Below are 17,465 nucleotides of genomic sequence, written 5' to 3' on the forward strand. Positions count from 1 at the left end.
TGCTGAGCCTTGTTGAAGATAAATAAGCTGGTTCCAGCAAAAAGTTGTAGTGCCTTCAGCAATTGAAGCAAGTTCATCAGTGCTGAATGGATTAGATCTATATATTATTAGTCGATAAGACTGTTGGACTACGAGCTCAGAGGCCAGGGTTCAAATCCCTGCTCTGCCATGATGCTCACTGGGTGATCTTGGGCCAGTCGGTGCCTCTCAGTCTAACCTACCTCAGAGGGTTCTTGTGGTGATCAAATGAGGAGAGGGAGAACCATGTCTTCTACCACCTTGAGCTTCTTGAAGAAAAAAGGTGGGATATAAATAAAGAATAAAGTGCTGTTTTACTAAACGATTTGTGCAAAGTTATATGCTTGTTGGTGTGTGCAGTTCAGGTTGCAGGAGCTGCTAAAATACACCAAAAAAAAAAAGCATACTGCAATTTAGCAAAATTTTCACCCATTGACTTCCCCTTATAAAATGTGGATGTATGCATCCATGTGGAGACAGTACTCATGAATGTCTTAACATACATTCAGATCATGTTACTACCCAAAGGGTAGTAAGAGGGTAGTAAAAGAGAGAGAGAGAGAGAGAGAGAGAGAGAGAGAGAGAGAGCACACTTGTCTAGCTTGCAATCACATTCAGACTACATTCGTTGAATTACTGACAAAAGCAGAAGTCGCACCATAAAAACACTTTGATGAACCAGATACTGTTTGCTCACTCTCTGTATCAGTACTTAAATCTGACTGCCTATCCTGACGTGGCCAAAACAGCACTTATCTATGAGCAAGACAGAAGTACAGTATCAGGAAGCTCTGCATGATGAGTAACTCAGCCACAAGTTTCACTGGGTGTTATTGGGCCAGTCCCTATCTCTCATTCTAGACTACCCCACAGGGTTGTTGGAATGTTAAAATGAGGAGGGAAGACAACCCTATGCATCCTTGAGCTCCTTGGCGGAAAATAAGTGCCGTAACCGATAAGCAAAATCTTGTTTTCTGTGTAACGCTCGGTGATAGAAACTGGGCAGACCTACAAACAGGATGCCCAAAGTGGGGCTAAAGGTCATAGGAGTAGCAATGCTAATGTTATCATTTGATGGATAAGACAAGAGGACACTTAGGCCAGGAACAGGCAAGGTGAGGCAGGAACATGTGCAACAGTAGATAAAATGCAAGAGATAGGAAGCAAGTGGGGGAGAATTGGCAGTTATTTGCTATACTGTATGTATATACATATATATATATATATGTATTAAATTTCTATTCCGTCGTTTTCTCAGGGGAGCCTAGGTATATCAGGCAGGAGCAGTAAGGCAAGTAACATTAAAGGTAATAGGGTGATGGGAGGGAGGGGCAGGAATTGAAAGGGAACTGGGGTTTTGGGAGTGGGGTGCAAATAAAGTGGGGAAAGACGAAATAAAAAGAGGTGGTTATACAGAGGTAAGCGAAGGGGGCAGGTAATAATAATAATAATAATGATGATAATGATACCCCACCCATCTGGCTGGGGTTTCCCCATACAGTATAAGGCAGAGCGGGGAAGCCCATCTATCTTTATAAAGCAGCAAATAGTAACGAAACAACAAAATACCACCGGGTTTTTTTGGGGGGGGGGAGTTGGGTCATCTGTTTCAGAGACCCCGTTTCTGGGAACGGGTGTCTGAGGGAGAGGTGAAGCGGGCACCTCCCCGAGGCGTTAAAGAGGCAAGAAAACCAGAAATAACGTGGAGGGGGGAATGAAGGTGGGGAGGAGTTGCTCGGGCAGAGCGAGAAGGGCAGGAGAGGGAAGCACGGGCAGGGATCCTCCCGCCAGGCGCGCTTCCCTGGGAGTAAGTCCCGCTGAGGCACCGCTGGGCTCCCCGCCGAGCAAGCGCCCCTGGCGAAGCCGGCAGGTCCGCGGAGGTGCCTGGGCAGGGCGAGCCCGGCGGCGGGCGGTCGCCCCCTCAGCGGCCCGGCGAGCTCTGGGACGCCCAGCTCTCTCACCTTGGGCTTGTCGAAAACCCGCGGGCTGTTCTCCATGCTGCTTCCGCCTCCTGCTCCTCCGCCAGTCCGGGCTTCAGTGGCTGCCGGCCCGGCCTGTTGCTCTCCTGCAGGGCTGGCTCCGCCCAGCGGTCTCTTCTGGGACCGGCCCGCCCGGTGTGTGAGGCAGCGAGAAGGGCGGCTGAGGCGACGGGGAAAAAACAACAACCCTTCCCTGCCAGTAACAGACGCTGCCGGTCGTGGCCAGGGCTGTCAGGGCTTCGAGGGTTACGAAGCCGGCTCATCTCTGACACACATACAGAGTTTTTTCCCCCGCCCCCTACCCTCACCACCAACACCTCTAGGGTTCAGTGCAGGTTACGAATGCCAGACAGCAGGGCCGGCCCAAGGCATTTTGGCGCCACAAAATGGCGCCCCCATCCTACCAGTCAAAGGGTGAATGATGAACAGCTGCACCAGCGACCAGAAGGCACTAAAGATCTACATCAGGATCTCCTGCCCCTGCGGGTCCTGACGCCTGAGGCGGTCTCCTCTCCTTGCCTTTGCAAGGGTGGGCAGGCCCAGCCAGAGAGGCACACAAAATCAGGTTAATACTTCCGCCCATCCTTGAGCATGTGCAGAGTTCGGTTAGGAACATGCAAGCCTGCCTTGAGGCCTTAGCTCAGGATTGTCTGCACTGACTGGCAGCAGCAGCTCTCCAGGGTTGGGGGCGGGGGTCTCTCCTAGCCTCATCTGGAACAGACTTGACTGACTGATTGATTGTTATACATATACAGTGGACGCTCAGGTTGCGAACATGATCCTTGCGGGATGCACGTTCTCAACCTGCAGCAGCATGTCTGCACACACGCGGGTTGCAATTCGGTGCTTCTGCTCATGCGCGACCACCGAAACCCGGAAGTAACAGGAATAGGTTACTTCCGGGTTTCGGTGCGTCCGTAACCTGAAAAAACACAAACTGAAGTGTCTGTAACCCGAGGTATGACGGTATTGCTTGATTGCAGGGAAACCCCCCCCCCAAAGAAGTTTACAAAAAAGCTAAAACTATCCCTAAGAAATTTACAACTGTAATTTGCAAAATTGGGATAGCTCAGCTGGTAGAGCAAGAGACTCATAATAATAATAATAATAATATTGTTTATCTCTTTGACATCTGATGGGAAGTACTGCTAACGAGAAGGCCCTCTGCCTGGTTCTCTGTAACTTCTCGTTTTGCAGTGAGGGAATCGCCAGAAGAATGGCCTCAGTGTCTAGGCTGAACAATGGCGTGGAAACGCTCCTCCACAATGTATACAGGGTGAAGCCATTTAGGGCTTTAAAGATAAGTACCAGCACTTTGAATTGTGCTCGGAAATTTACTAGGAGTCAATGTACCGGTAGGTCTTTCAGGACCGGTGTTAATGCTGTCCCGGCTGCCACTCCCAGTCACCAGTCTAGCAGCTGCTTTCTGGATTAATTGTAGTTTCCAGGTCACCTTCAAAGGTAGCCCCACATAGAGCGCATTGCAGTAGTCCAAGCGGGCGATAACTAGAGCATGCACCACTATGGTGAGACAGTCTGTGGGCAGGTAGGGTCTCAGCCTGCATACCAGATGGAGCTGGTAAGCTGCCATCCTGGACACAGCCTTGACCTGCACCTCCATGGATAGCTGTGAGTCCAAAATGACCTCCAGGCTGTGCACCTGGCCCTTTAGGGGCACAGTTACCCCATTCAAGACCAGGGAGCCCCCCCCACCTGCCCGCCCTCTTTCCCCAAAACAGTACTTCTGTCTTGTCAGGATTCAGCCTCAATCCATTAACTGCCATCCACCCTCCAGTCACCTCTAAACAATTACATAGGGCATTCATCACCATCAATGGTTCCAATTTAAATGAGCCACATGACCCCTGTCTGAAAAACAGGTGGCATTCCTTTCTGCAATAGGTAAGGAAGCTTAAAACGGAACTCCTATAACTGTTAATACTGTCTGAAATCCAAAACAAGTTTTACATGAGTTCATATAGAAGAAAAGACTGTAAGATACTGATGGCACTGACAACATTCTGCAAATATCACCTGCCATGATACTAGATGAGCAGGTTTGAACTAATCTCTGTACACAAATGTACAATGAGGTATTTGACTTAGGTTTGATGCTGCACATTCAACAACACAAAAAGTAGTAGTTACAATTTAAGTGAGTGCTAAAAATGTCAAACTTGATTAATTCTTTCTTTCTTTCTTTATTTTTTGATGGAACCCCTTATATGGGATTTTGTATATACATTTTCCCTCGGCTCTTCTGCTGGCCCATGTAGGACCAGCATGGATAGTTGGCCCCGGTGAATATTTGACGTTTTCTCCCTTACGGCTTTGATCTATGGGCTACCACTAAAACGAGACTGCATTTTAAGCTGCATTGTAAACTATATTCTAATTTATATTTTAATCAACTGTTTTGTTTTGTTTTTAATGTTTTTACTGTATTTATATCTGGTGTTAGCCGCCCTGAGCCCGCTCTTGGCTGGGAAGGGCGGGGTATAAATAAATTTATTATTATTATTATTATTATTATTATTATTACCCACATAGTAGTTTGTTTCTGATGTTTAACATAAGGGATTTGAATAAAACTAAACTTCAGATTAGTTCAAATTATTAAAAGCTTTTTCTGAGTTTTTCTCTGCTAAATGTAAATATCAGTTTTCTAGATTTGTTCCTCGTTTTCAAGAATTAAGATGAGATCCCCACCTTCCGCAAATGTCAGGAATACAAATTAAACAAATAATACAAAGACCCTGTTCATACATCGCATCCTTGGTCCAGCAAATTATGATCAGGAATGCATCAAATGATTCCTTTCCTTTCTTCCCTTGTAAACTCAAATAAACTTCAGACTTTCAGGTTTGTTAAACTACAGTTTAATTACAGTTTCTGAACGATGGAACTGTGGTTTGAGCATACTTTACAAACCAGAATTGCAAAGAGCACTTAGATCTGAGGATGAGTTTCATGTAATTGGATGGGGTTGCACTCCCCGTGAAGGAGCGGGCTTGCAGTTTGGGGGTGCTTCTGAATCCAGCTCTGTCACTGGAGGCTCAGGTAGCCTCAGTGGCTAGAAGGGTCTTCTACCAACTATGACTTGCTCAGCAGCTACAGCCATTCCTGGAGCCTGCATGCACATTCAACTGCCTAACGGCATCTGTGTCACCCAGGGAATCGTAGCTGCAGAGATGAGAAAAGGAAAGTTGTTCCATTGTCTGGAGAGGTCATTTCCTGGTTCACATGGAGAAATGGTTTTCAACAGAATGCAGTGGTAAAAGTGCACAGCTGTATTGAGGCAGCACTGGGTGTTGAAACTTTGCGCCCCTAACAATTTTGCACCCAGGGCATCTGCCCTTGTGTCCCCCCCCCCTCCGCTACGCCACTGACTGTACAGTACCTACATCTGCCTTATTTCGAGGCCCCTTTTCAAAGTGACCCCACTGAGTAAAGGTGTGTACTTTGGAAATAAAATTGTTTGGGGAAGCCATAGACAAGAAGGGGAAAAGCAGGGAGATAGAAAAGAGGGGGAAAGGGTCAAAAGCATATCTGCCCATTAAATCTCTAACATTAAGAATTTATAACAGGATTGGGGGCCACTAGGGGCGCATTGGAAGATGGCCGACAATACCATCTCTCCGACGCACACGGGGTAATTAAGAGGCTGTTATGGGAGTAGGCAGCCTCCCTTGTTGCCCCAAGGGAATGGGGAACACTGCCCTTGCCTGCTATGCCCACAAATCACCCACAAATTCGAAAGAAGGGGGTGAGGGCACTAGGCAGAATGCCCCTGTGTGGACCTCGGCTCTCCTGGACGCTGTCTCTGATAGCGCACTAGCTGCAGCAATTTGGAATAATTAATTACAAAAGAAGCAAATGCACATATTTCAAGTGAAGAAGGGGAGTGAAGACTGCTAATTGAAGGGACCTCTGCGAAAGAAGACGACGGGTTAGAGCAACAGGAATATTTTACGATGAAGATACATCAAAGGCTGGGTATGTCGGCAACGGGACTGAATGGGGGGGGGAAACCTTTTTTACTTTTCTTCTATGTGATTTACCAAGAACCCCTCCTCATTAGACCCGTTGGTTTAACTGACCCAAGCAGGATGATTAAGGTCTGTGTGGAAATAAACTTTAACCCAAAGTATGCTTTATGGAGATCGAGAAGGAATAAGAGCTTTTGGAATGGCGCAGCAATTAATTCAGAGTCGCCATCTTGCCAAAGGATTTATAGCCGGGAGGAGGAACGGACTTGTTTTCAGACTGCATTCCTGGTGAATTTCCTCAGAGGTTTGAGAAAGGAGGCAGATTGGTGAAGATTAATGACGCTAAGACTGTTTTGCTGTATGGAAGTGATGTTATATGGAAACCGTCTGGATATAGCTACTGGATAAAAAAAAATATCCACGCAGGATTACAAACTGTTTTAACCAGCTTGTGGAGACTATCAGAGGTCACAGAGAGAAAGGAAAAATATATGAAAATAACAACAAGAGATGTGGAAAAACAATAAGGACTAGATAGTACTGTGAACATCATATGGTTAGATTTGTGGACATTAAAACAGAGCAAGAAGCAAGAAGTTGATTGGATCCCCTTCGGAACTTGAAATATGGGTACCCCCAACAAAAATTTAAAATTCGGCTGTGTAATTTGGAATTTATGTAATTTGGTTTGATTTGATGTGATTGGTCGGTTAATAAAAAATTATTCTTAAAAAAAAAAAAGAATTTATAACAGGATTAGCACTGTGAAGATCTGAGATAGGAGGCTGGCTTCAATTGAAGATGGTGGTTTGGTCCTAGGCTTTTAAAAAATCATTACCATTTGAATTGGGCCCAAAAGCAAATAGGGAGCCAGCCAATGAAACTGATGCAACGTTAGTGTTATATGATTGCTCTACCAGATTCTAGCCGGCACTTTTGCTGCTGCATTTTGTACCAGCATAAATTTTCCAGTTCTTTCAAAGGCAGCCTTGCACAGAGCTCAGTGTAGACTTGGGCAGGATTTTAACTTGATCTTGAGTAGCAGGAAGTAATAGAGTTATAGTTTTAAGATGTTATTTTTGTTTTGCATTTATCTGCTATTGTTTTATATTATAATGCTGACTGGTGTTATTTTAAAATTAAGTTAGCCTTGCTTTGAGGGACAGACTAAGCATTTTTTTAAAAAATTAAATGAATAAAAATTAGCAGCTGCCATTTTAACAAAAAGTTCAAAAATTAAAGAAATTTGGTTACACATTTCTCATCTAGCCTAGTCTGTATTTTGAATTATTCCCTTTGTTAATGGTTTTGGATGGTGTTTCAGGCTCACAAGGATGTCAGTGCTTTAAATACACACATTTATCCAATCTTGTATTGAAAACATTGGTATTTTTATTTTTGTTGATGTCACAATTGCTGGCGGGGGGGGGGGGGGATCTAGAAGGGAAGCCTTATTAGTCTGTTGCAGGGCGTACAAGTTCTGTATTAGGGTTGTCGTCACCCCTGTTTTACAGATGATATGCCTCTGTTTGAGGAACTGTCAGATAACAGCCCTTTATCTGAAGGCATTCTCTGTTTGAAGGGATGCCTAGTAGTCCATGTCCAATTTAAAGATTAAAGAAACATCAGAAGAGAGAACAGAAGGGACCTTGAAGTTATCTGTCAGCAATTTGTACCTGGACAGCAGACTAAGCAGGCACGAAGATCTTCCACACTATGGCGAGATGCGTTTCCTTTTAAATTCTAAAATAGTGTGCAATTTTTATGCAAGTTTGTGCTTGCTTTTCCCTTTCCCCTTTCCTCTCCCCACCCCCTTTTTTGAGGGTGGGGGTGCATAAGTGACAGCTCTACCTGCAGCACCATGAAGATCTACACATCCACTGTGGCATAAGCCTTTGTGGGGCCCAATTTGTCAAGTGAGAGGTGCAGCCATTCTGGAGAGTGTGCTCTAGGACTAAATGTGTGCATGGCTGTCATCTGACTAAGTTTTTAACCTTGCTGTATGGGGCGCTTGTATCTAATTCTTGCGAATGCTTAAAACAAACTCATGTGAAACCTGTTTACAGTTCACAGATGACTGATGACTGATGGTGCATAGGACAGGCAGGAACAGGCAGGTTCCGGCAAAGCTGGGTAAATAGATGTGGTTTCAGTTCGCCTTTTTGGGGAAACCACAAGTGGGCACTGAAAGGTTGACAAGGAAGTCCCTAGATTTTGTGACATGATTAACTTAAAAGAGTTGCTATGGTGGTTTTTTTCCATGCTGCTTCAGCTGCACTGCTTCAGCATGCTGTGCATAGTATTCCAAACTGCCAAACCACACTATTTTGTATCTCCTTTATGATTCTACCCCCACAGTAAGAAACACTACATCTGTGTTGTTCATTTTGCCTATTTGGTTCTTGTCATCAAATAGTGAGTAGTGATTCTAGTTGCTAGATGCTTCTCAGCCTTGCTGTCTTTTTCAGTGTGGTATAAATGCCTATTGGCCTGCAATTCTATACACACTTTCTAGGGAACAAAGCCCCATTGAACACATGGAACATACTTCTGAATAGGCACATGTGGTATTGTAGTAATAGGGCAGGGATCCCCAGTCATTTTGGACCTGGGAGCACATTTGGAAATCTAAGAAATTGTAATGTGTACCACAAAATAGCCATCTAACTGAAGAAAAGGTGGCAATGCTCACTACCTGCCTTCAAACAACAACAACAATAGGGAACACACCTATGCAGACCCTAAAACAAATAATATACAGATAAGAAAAAAAACAGGCCACCATACCCAAACAACCAAGTGAACAATAAACCCTCATAGATGGGCACCTAGGAGGGTGTCTGGGAGTGCCATGGCATATCTGCCAAGTGCCCGGAAAAAACAGGACATCCCGTTTTTTCGGGTGAGATCATGGCAGCCATTTGGGTGTTGCGATCTTGCACTGTGCTCTCATCCCGAAAAAGTTCTTTTGGGGGGCACGGGAGAGTGAGGGGCAGATCACATGACTCACTTGGGAACGCATCCTGAAAGACGTGCATCCCAGTTTTGGGTCTCCAAAAGTTGGATGGTTTCCCATGGTCCCACCATTGCCACCTTGGGGACCCCAGAACTAGTGAATTAGCTACCTGAGAGTAGAATCAGATTCACTCTTTTGTAGACTAGAAGTCATGTTCTTGAAATAAAAAGATTGCCTTTCCATTATGCTGTGCGTTTGGTTCCAATTGCTCTCTCCCTTCTTCACTGAGTGAGTAATCATTGTCCTGCTGCATTTATTTATTTATGCAGGCCTATGCACATGATTGGAGCATAAGCAAATAATGAACAGGTTCCTACTGACTCTGAGTAATTTACAACCTGCATTTTAACTGTGGTCAGGAAAGAGACAGCAAAAGGAAGGGAAGAAAAAAAGGGCAATAAAGGGTAAATGTAATCAAATGTACATGCATATACTTAGGTACACATACTTAGATCTGCTAAGTGCTATCACACTTCCTACTTTACTTCCAGGCTTTGTTCTGTCCATCTCTTTTTCAAACACAAGCCCAGAAACATGCATTGAGTCTCTTACACACTTCTAGTCAGGTACATTTATTTGCTTTTCACCTACCTGAGCACAGAATCCTGCCACCCACTGAAAAACCATACCACTTTATCCCATGGCAGCCACAAATGCTTTCAAGTAGCACCTATAGGGAAACTATAAACCTATAGGGACCTATAAATATGCTTTCAAATGTGCCTTGTTAATTGCTCACTGTGATTATTTTGTTTGTAAGTAATCGTCACTGCCTTGTTCTTATTGCATTGTATTTCTCTGACCTCACTCTAATGCTTCTCCCCACTACAACCTAGTTACATTGCTACACCTCCGAAATTCATACAGAAATGGTGTTGGGAGGTAGAGGGGAGGCTCCTCTGAGGATTGTTACACTTTTACTCCAAGGAAGCAAACTGTTGGAGGTGAAAGTGTGAAGTGTGCCTCTAATTTTAATTTAAAATAGAAACTCGTTTGGTAAGTGCTGGTGTAATGATCTGTGATGCTAACATTACAAAATATATACCACAGTATGACACACCTTGACGCAAGACACTCCAGAACAGGGTTGGTCAATGTGGTGCCCTCCAGATGTTGATGGACTATACAACTGTCACCATCTTTGACCATAGGCTATGAGGCTGATGGTAGTTGGAGTCCAACAGAACCTGGATGCCACCATATTCACTATTCTTGCTCTAGAACCGGTTCACAACCTGTGGGTCCCCAGATGTTGTTGGACTACAACTCCCATCATCCCTGAGCTCTGGCCTTGCTAGTTGTAGTTCAGCAACATCTGGGGACCCACAGGTTGAAAAAGGCTGCTCTAGAAACATTCTTCAGGGAGTGGTACGGGCTTCTCCTTGGTTGGTAGATGGCTAACTCTGCAAGGGTTATTGCATATGTCTATGACAGTGCAAAAACAAAAAACTGGTATGCCTTTCCCAGTAGCCTAGCAGAGAAGGAAGTTGTATGGACCAATAGGGCTAGTATGGTTTAGTGATTAAGAGTTGTTGGTATAGGACAGGCATAGGCAAACCCGGCCCTCCAGATGTTTTGGGACTACAACTCCCATCATCCCTAGCTAACAGGACCAGTGGTCAGGGATGATGGGAATTGTAGTCCCAAAACATCTGGCGGGCCGAGTTTGCCTATGCCTAGCCTAGGAGCTCAGAGGCCAGGGTTCAAATCCTCACTCAGCCATGAAACTTACTGAGTGGCCTTGGGTCAGTCACTGTTTCTCAGCCTCACATATCTCACAGGGTTGTGAGGATAAAGTTGTGAGGGAGAGAACCATGTATGCATGGTCAGGACTTATTGGAGAAAAGGTGTATTTATAGGTAATACGAATTATTAAAACCAATAGATGGCAGATCTAGAAAGAAGCTGTTATGATCACCAGTTAATGGTTGCTGTGAATGATCAGGTCACTGTTTTCATCCTGTATACATTCGAGCTTTGCATAGAAACATCACATGCAGAACTCTTGTTGTTTTTGCTGCAGCAGTAACCAAGACAACAAAGGGGAATAATCCCTGACCCAACAAAACTATGAAACAATGTAAGAGTCAGGAACAACAATATAATGCAAAAACATTTTGCTGCTTTACTCTCAGTGATATAAAATCAATAATTTTAAAATAAAACTGAGATGATTAAAATGTTAACATGTTATTTACGTTACTGTTGTACAACAAAGAATAATAAACTAATCACCAATATACCTGGCGATCAGAGATTCCAGTTCGAAATTATGAATACATAGTATACCCCCCCCCCCAGTCATGATACATAAAATTATTAAGAATGATTCATCTGTATGATGCAAGTGTCAGAAACAAAGCGGAGACTTCTTTCACATGTGGTGGGATTCTATTTTGACCAACGCTTGAGGAAACTCAAAAGCCAAATAAATACTAATGACGGTATGAAATTCCTCTCCATCTGGTATTTTTCTTGCTAAATTATGTGGAAAGATCTGTGAATCTTACATATATTAGCAGCTGCTAGAATATGATTTGCAAGGAAGTTGAAATTGTTTATGATACCGTCCATCAAATAATGGCAGGGCAAAATATAGGAATTTGCCATTGTGGCTAAAATAACACATTTTCTTGGATTTAGAGAATAAAAAAAACACCCCTGTGATCTTTTTAATACGAAGGAATAATTTTATTGAATACTGTAAAAGAAATCATCTGATGCCATATTTAATCTATGGTTTTACAATGTTCTAAGATTGCTCAGAGTCTACAGTAAATTAGGATACTGCAATCCATTTTTTGAGAACAAAAAAGGGCATTCAATTTCGCAGCCTCATTGGTGTTTCCTTTTGTGCATTGTTGAAGCTTTCAAATGCTACTTTTGCAAGACCTTCCTGTTATTGTTAATTACAAGATAATAACAATTAAAAACAATCTCTTTAAAAGTAGCACATTATTTACATTGTTGCCTCAAGAGAGAATAATAAACAAATTACCAACATAACTGGTGAGTAGAGATTCCAAAGGCCAGAGGTGTTGCAACACTGTAGTCTTCTCCCAGTTCTGTCACCTTCCTGGGCTGTGATGCACCTCACATTCCAATCTGTCACCTAACATAGGAGTCACCAACATTGTACCCATAGGTGTCAGTGTGCCCGCCAGTAGCTCCAACTGGTGCCTCTGAAAGTTCTCAGTAAATATCCCCTCAAAAATAAAAAATGCACAGTGGTCTGCTTTCTCTTCCTGACCAGCTCCTGTTTGCACTGGCTTTGCCTCTCCTGCGTTCAACATACCCCTTCAGATATGCCCACATTTCATTGGATTCAAGGACTGTGTACCCATCCACACTTCCATCTGAACAGGGGAGAGGTGTAAAGAGCTTCTCTCTGTGAGTGTGGCTGATGTAGGAGCCTTGCCCACATTGATGGTGGACCTTTTTGTGGTTCCGCCTCTTTTTCTGCTCTTTTAGATGCAGCAGAATGGGTGTAGCCAAGGGAGGGGCAGCTCCCCCCCCATCAATAAAAATACATAGCAAATTGAGGTTTGGTCCCCCCTCCTAACAAAAGGCCCATCCACCCCCACAAAAATCCTGGCTACTCCCATGTGCAGCGACCATTTGGTCTGATACCATACTCCATACCCATCAACTGTCCTGGCCCGGGACATCCTATTTTTCCCTATGAGAGGACAGCAGTCATTTTAAGCACCACCATCTGACCCTGAAAATGTGCTTTTTTCAGGGCTGTGATCTTGCCACTAGCAGGAGTGTGGCCTGGAAGATGCCGTCCCAGTTTTTCATCACAGCGTGTTGGAAGGTATAATACCCCACAGCAACAATTTGGTCTTAACGCCATGCCACCCATGACAGCCATTTTATGATTGGCACCCACAACACTTTTTCAAAATTTCAAATGTACATAGTGCCCGCCACAACATTGGTGACCCGTGCTCTAACTAGTTTCTGTAAAGAATGCAAAATCCCCATTAGGGTAATTCCTCTATTAGGTCAACCAAGACGTCACAAAAGTGTGTGCAAGCTTTTAAGTTTTCCAGAACAGTTCAAGATAGTAAGCAAGGCAAGGTTCAGAGAGAGCACAAAAATCGGCTGACATTGTAATCTGTATTAGTCACAGTCTTCAGATGGAATTTGGAAGGAGGCAGCAGACATTCATATGTGGATTTGATTAGGTGCTATACAGCTTTCTGATTGCACGGATCTGCTGGAAAGAAGAAAAGTTAAAATGGTAAATCTCTCATTAAAAAAAAAAATGCAATCCAGCTTCTATTTCCCTAGTTAGTTATTAAGGAACAATAGCCAATCATATCTCTTCTATGCATACTGAGACTCATTCATTGTGATCAGATAACAGAGTTCTGGGAACTGTTCATCAATGGTTTTCTGGTAAGGTGGACACACACTTCTGCTTTGAATCAAACAGCAAGATGAGGAAACCTTGCTTAGAAAACAACCTGGCCTTCAAAGCCATAGCAACATCTGATTAAGGATAAAAATAGATACCTTGGATCAAGGTCAGGCCAATTAAAACCACCCTGACCCTAACTACAAAGCTTTGCACAAGAGGATTGTGTGTGCTATAAACAATGGCATCCTTTGGGAATGTAGCACACACTATGCTGGCTCAGCAGAACAAATGCATTGAATGGGCAGCTGCAGTGCTTCTTTCCAAGAAAGTAATCATATATGCTAATAGCAAAATCAGTTCTCTGAGTCCTGCTCCTTATTGGGAGGGGCTAAATCTAAATGAACCAATGGCCTGACTTGGTAGAAGGCAGCCTCCTATTTTCCTGTGTAGCATTAAATGGCATAATTCACACACGAAAGTATCAGTGCCATTAATGGGACTGCAGGAACTCCAAGTTTTGTAGTTGTACCAACCCCACCCAAAAAACAATTCTAAAATAAAACACTTAAACACAGTTTCTTGTTGTTTGTACTAATATATATATATATATATATATATATATATACACATATACACATACACACAAAGTATTAAATATATTTTTAAAGTAAATACTGTCATTCCATGCTGGCTGCAGTTTCCCAAAAAGAAGTTGGGAACAGAACAAAACAACTGTTTTGTTCCTGTTCCCACCCTGTTCCTGTTCAGGTAAATTGGAAATGTTATAACAACGTTGGCAGAAACAGTCAGACTCTGTTTGGCAGCCTACCTTCTGCATTAGGTTGCCTCCATTTTAATTTATTTTAAGATAAAAAATGAGTACAAAATAGCCTGGCTTAAACCCACACAATTTGTTTCCTGCAACATGCTTGTTAAATGTATGCTTTTCCAGAGGTCAGAAAGCTAACCTGCACCAGGCATATGGAGGCTGAAAACTGATAAAGGGTTCATCCATTGGTAAAGTCTCTTCTTCATGAAACATACACCTCTCAGAGTCAGACAGGCTTTCTTAATCTGTGTGTACTTTCACATGCAAGTTTTAAAAACAAGAATAGAAGGCGGCCCCTGGTGGATTAGCACAAAGGCCTATTTAATCCAATATCCTGTTTCCCACAGGCCCACATGTGAAGATCACAAGCAGTACAATAAGGGCCATATTTTTCTCTAGCTTTCGATCACCCAGGAACTGGTAGTATTCAGATGCATGTTGTCTCTGATTCTGGTGGTAGCATATGGCCATCTTGGATGCTTCTAGCCTGGTAGATCCCAGCACTGCTAATCATTTGTGTGGTTTTTTGCTATAAGCTAAAGGTGCATTTGCAGTCAGAAAATATTGTGCTTTTCCGGTGTGTGTATCTCACTATTTGCCACCCACATCTATGGTCATGACATGGCCCTTACTTTTTTTGCACAGCAGGGAAAACTGAAGCCATCCTCTAGAGCGCTCTTGGGCAATCCTCTGCCTACCAGATAAACAAGCTTATCAATTCAGCAATCAGAAAATGCTCTCAGTTAGTGAGGAAAGAGCTTAAAGCCAAGCCTGGGTACAGATGACACACTAAGCAACCGCCTCTGCACACTTGACCTCTTTCTGCGCAGTGCACTGTAGAGAGTATCTCATTCACTTCCTCTCTCACCTGACTCTGCCTCAGGTTAGTTGGGTGGATTGGGCCCAATGAATTTTGCAAGTTAAGAAATTTAAAGTTCACTTCTGTTGTTTGGTCATAATGAGGGTGGGCAGGTATAAGGACTCATGATAGGAATATGCACTTCTATATTTACCACTACACCTCTGGGACATCTGCCAGTTAGACCAGGGACCACATTTCCTTGTCGACAGCCTTTTGCAAAGGGCTCATGTGGTGGACATGGCCAAAACAAAAGTGGGTGTGTCCAAAATGGGCATGGTTGTATCTCGTACTGAATGGGACCAGCACATACCACACACAGACACAGACAGACAGACAGACAGACAGACAGACAGACAGACACACACACACACACACACACTGCAGCATATCCCTCACATACACATTCACATAAGAAGAGCCTGCTGAGCCAGGCCAATGGTCCATCTAATCCAGCATTCTGCTTTCACAGTGGCTGGCTAGATGCCTTCAAGCAGGACCTGAGCACAACAAATAAGAATAAGAATAATTTATAACCTGCCCATCTGGCTGGGTTTCCCCAGCCCTTCTGGGCAGCTCTCAACAGAATATTATAAACACAATAAAACTTCAAACATTAAAAACTTCCCTAAACAGGGCTGCCTTCAGATGTCTTCTAAAAGTCAGATAGTTGTTGATTTCCTTGACATCTGATGGGAGGGTGTTCCACAGGGCAGGCGCCACTACAGAGAAGGCCCTTTGCCTGGTTCCCTGTAACCTCACTTCTCACAGAGAGACCGGGGGCGTAGGAAGAGGGAGCGGCTGGGGCGGGTCACCCTGGGTGCCATTCGGGGAGGGGTGACAAGATGGCCCCTATCTCCCCCCAGCTGTAGAGTGGCCGAGGGCATGTGCCGTCCATACGGGCTGTGTGGCAGCCTGTACAGTCATCGTGCAAGCGGCAGCCCATACGGCTGCCATGCATGAGAGGCAGCCCGTACGGACTGCGCATGTGCAGCAGCCCATATGGGCTGCACATGTGCTGCATTCTGTACGGAGTGCGCACGCAAGGGATGCTGCACATGCGCAGTCCATATGGGCTGCGCCGCCCCGGGTGCCGGAGAGGGTTCCTCCGCCACTGCAGGGAGGGAACCACCAGAAGGCCCTCGGAGCTGGACCTCAGTGTCCAGGCTGAACAATGGGGGTGGAGATGCTCCTTCATGTATCCCTCATGTGGTGGTTTTCAGCAGCTGGTATTCAGAAGTACTACTGCCCGTACCATGGAGGCAGAGTAGTTCCATTGCAGCTAGTAACCTTATCCTCCTTGAATTTGTACCATCTGCTTTTAAAGGCCACCGCCACCTCCTGCGGCAGCAACTTCCGGAGTTTTAACTATGTTCTGCATTTTAAAAAATGCTTTCTTTTATCTGCCTTGAATTCTCCGACATTCGGCTTCGCCGGATGTCCGCGTGTTTTGGTGTAATGAGAGAGGGAGAAAAGCAATTTCCCTGCCCACTCTCTCTAGGCCATGCTTAATTCTGTCAACTTCTATCGTGTCACCTCGCCTTTTGTCTAAACTAAATTGTCCTGCGTATGCATGCTGCCACACATAGCCCTCAGTCTCCTTCCCCCCTGCTCTCTCTCTCTCTCTCTCACACACACACACACAGTACATTTTTCACTTTACCAGGCTTGAAAAAGACTCCTATTGGAAGTAACTGGAGTCTTTCCCCAAGCCTAAATATACCATTGTGGGGCATTTTCAGCAGGGTTAACCCTCCCTTATTGGCCACAATAGGAGGCCTTTTTCTAGCCTATTCACAGTGGTGGGTGGAGGAGAAGCTTTGGGCTGGATGGGGAAGCTCCACCTGGCCCACTGCCCAGTGGTTCTTCTAGGGACCAAAGGTTTGTCTCCTTATAGTGTAACTTCCTGCATTTCTAATGAATCTGTCGGTATCTGTGCCAAGCAGCCATTAGAGGGCACTATGCGCTTGCTTTTAATTTTAATTTCGTGGCTGCTGTCACCATCTGCAGTGATCATGGAGCCCAAGAAAGTAAAATCTCTCACTGCCTCCATTTCTTATCCTTCTATTTGCCAGGAGGTGATGGGACCAGTAGCCATGATCTTCGTTTTTTTGATGTTGAGCTTCAGACCATATTTTGCACTCTCCTCTTTCGCCCTCAATAAAAGCTTCTTTAATTCCTCCTCACTTTCTGCCATCAAGGTTGTGTCATCTTCATATCTGAGGTTGTTGATATTTCTTCCGGCAATCTTAATTCCGGCTAGGGATTCATCCAGCCCAGCCTTTCGCATGATGAATTCTGCATATAAGTTAAATAAGCAGGGAGACAAAATGCAGCCTTGTCGTACTCCTTTCCCAATTTTGAACCAATCAGTTGTTCCATATCCAGTTCTAACTGTAGCTTCTTGTC

The 17,465-nt window shown here is 44.3% G+C and overlaps 1 protein-coding gene across 1 annotated transcript in view; it reads right to left on the reverse strand.

Annotated features, from left to right (window-relative positions):
* Nucleotides 1–2,948, reverse strand: part of ADA (adenosine deaminase) — a 39,943-nt gene extending 36,995 nt beyond the window's left edge. The window contains exon 1 of the mRNA XM_079979792.1: nucleotides 1,980–2,948. Within this exon, the coding sequence (XP_079835918.1) occupies nucleotides 1,980–2,015 (36 nt within the window). The 5' untranslated portion in view covers nucleotides 2,016–2,948. The remainder of the gene's footprint in view (nucleotides 1–1,979) is intronic.
* Between the last annotated feature and the right edge of the window lie 14,517 nt (nucleotides 2,949–17,465).

Source organism: Podarcis cretensis (assembly GCF_951804945.1).
Source record: "Podarcis cretensis genome assembly, chromosome: 6".
NCBI lineage: Eukaryota > Metazoa > Chordata > Lepidosauria > Squamata > Lacertidae > Podarcis > Podarcis cretensis.